Source organism: Perkinsus marinus (genome assembly GCF_000006405.1).
Source record: "Perkinsus marinus ATCC 50983 genomic scaffold scf_1104296945260, whole genome shotgun sequence".
Lineage (NCBI taxonomy): Eukaryota > Perkinsozoa > Perkinsida > Perkinsidae > Perkinsus > Perkinsus marinus.
The window spans coordinates 1-2,258 of NW_003211181.1; the positions used below are offsets into that span (position 1 = coordinate 1).

Below are 2,258 nucleotides of genomic sequence, written 5' to 3' on the forward strand. Positions count from 1 at the left end.
GAGCGAGTATATAGTGACCTCTACAGAATCGTTTGTTTCAAAACACGGATGTCCGCATTGTGGAGTCCGCTGCGAAAATTAGCACACTATGCTCGAAAGTCAAGAGTAGACAAGCTTATCGTATGCTGCATATGCTATACCGTAGCCTATAGGCTGGACAGAGCGCCTCTCACAAAACCCTATCAAATTCGAAGAACAACTCTATAGCGTAACTGAGCTCCTACAGTTGTCTCATGTACTGCAGAGAAAGCAACCTCGACCTCAACAAACAACGCTGGACACGATGACCACCTATCCATGATTACTACAACGCGATCAACCGTGCTAATATCATACTAACCTGCCTCAGTGCCACACAGAAAATCGGCGCAGTCAACCCTTCTCAACGACACTCAAAGAATCAGATAAAGTGAAGCGAGAAATACGGTTTTCGACGAAGTTAGAGATGCAGGTATAACAATGATCCTTAGCACCAGTGGGAGAAGAATCTGGCAGCACCGAGTGAATCAAGTATAACATCACGATTCGGTACAAAAAAAGTTCACTCTCTTCGTTACTATTTCTCTGCTAAGTTTCCTTATTTCTCTGCTACCTTAAAAAGGAACGTAGGAACGAAGAGAAGTCCATCGCTCTTTCGCTGCTTCACTACCTTTCCCACAACCAAACTTCACCATGCAATCTTCTCCAACTGTAGCAGCATTCAACCTCATCGTCACCCTCGAGTTCTTAACAGCATCGGGCCTGTGTCTCCCATAGTCTTCGATAGCATCCTCCTAGTCCGTTCCGCCCAGTTCGGGAGCCAGCAGTGTAAGCATAGTCGGCTTATGATCAGCACAACTGCGATAGATGTTAGAGAGGGCGTGCAACTGGTGCCACACGTTCTCAGACAGAGACGTGAAGGTTGTGTCGTCGCTGGTCTTGATTGAATTAGACCAGCCCTAAACACACTTACTGCATGATTGGGCACATTCGCCTCACATACAAGCTGAGAAACCTATGATGTTTTATCCTTTCGCCTGTGACACAGCTACTTCGGAAGGACTCGCCGCCATACCCGGTGATTCGACTCATGAGCTGATCACAAGGATGACAAACCAAACTACTGAAAACTCACTTTTGGTGGTGCCAATCAACACGACATATCGAGAAATCAGATCAATCCCACGTAACGGTATAGAAAAGCTTTCCTCCAGTCAGCAGCGCATCCCAACGACGGGCAGGTGCTATTTAATCACAAAATCTCATTACTCTTGCTCAAGTCAGGGGTCCTTCGGCTGATCAGGACCGTTAGCCACGTCATCATTACCCTCATATTCTTCATCCTCCTCGTCCTCATAAATAGTATCAAAGATAAAGCTTTTTGTAGAACTAGCAGCGTGATGACTCGAATGACAACTTCGACAAAATGTCGAACTGCCTTCATTCAAAGAGCCCAGCAACTCACCTCGCGGTCGCTCGCATAGTATACACGTATCGACATTGTCAAAGTTAACACAGCGACACTCAGGGCATTCCCATTGGCCCGAGATGCCACTTAGGAAGTTGCTGACGTTGCCTTGCTTCGGCGAACCTGGCTCTGATCGGTTATCCCGAAGTCGGAGTCCGATCAAATGCTGTTGACCAGCTTGCAACCACAACGAATATTTGGAAGTCATATAAACATCAGCGTCGAAGTTCCGACAGCCTTCCTCAGCTGCCGTACGAAAAGTCGCATGAAACAGTGTAGTTGATCTCGATGCCCTCGACTTAGCCGCATACGCTTCGAACCGTTCGCGTTCACTCTCATCCTCCACAAAGTCCAGCAGAGATTTACCACACATCGGCGTCAAGAAGACGTAGTCCAGCCTCGGATCGGAATCCCCGACGACCCGCAGATCGTTGTCAACCCAGATAGTAGCATCGAAACTCGCCCGTAGCAAATCATGCATGTGGGATTTATAACTATCAGCCTCCCGTTCCGCCACAATTCTAGCAATGGTCTCAAGATGGACCGGAGTGAGGACTGCCAAGACAATAGCACAACTACACCAGTACGCCGATATGTACTCCTGATGTATGGTGTCGAGCTCAGCGATCTGTGCTATAGACACCATAGATATTATGGCATTCTTGACGATACACAATACGATGGTTACCCAATAGGAGTAGCTAGTGAACCCTGTAACGAGGAAAAGGAATATGTTACTACAGAATCCATAGGGACTACTCAGAGCGATACAGTATGACACAAATAAACTAGCTGTATAACGTGCAGACCA

At 47.1% G+C, this 2,258-nt stretch overlaps 2 protein-coding genes across 2 annotated transcripts; both read right to left on the reverse strand.

Annotated features, from left to right (window-relative positions):
• Positions 1–326: 326 nt before the first annotated feature.
• On the reverse strand, positions 327–1,101 carry Pmar_PMAR028449 (hypothetical protein; the record flags this gene model as incomplete). Its single annotated transcript, XM_002779820.1, has 2 exons — positions 327–938; positions 983–1,101. Coding segments are annotated over 2 exons (345 nt in total), but the record flags the coding sequence as incomplete, so codon positions are not given.
• Positions 1,102–1,758: 657 nt separating this feature from the next.
• On the reverse strand, positions 1,759–2,002 carry Pmar_PMAR028450 (hypothetical protein; the record flags this gene model as incomplete). Its single annotated transcript, XM_002779821.1, has 1 exon — positions 1,759–2,002. A coding segment is annotated over one exon (244 nt), but the record flags the coding sequence as incomplete, so codon positions are not given.
• Positions 2,003–2,258: the final 256 nt, after the last annotated feature.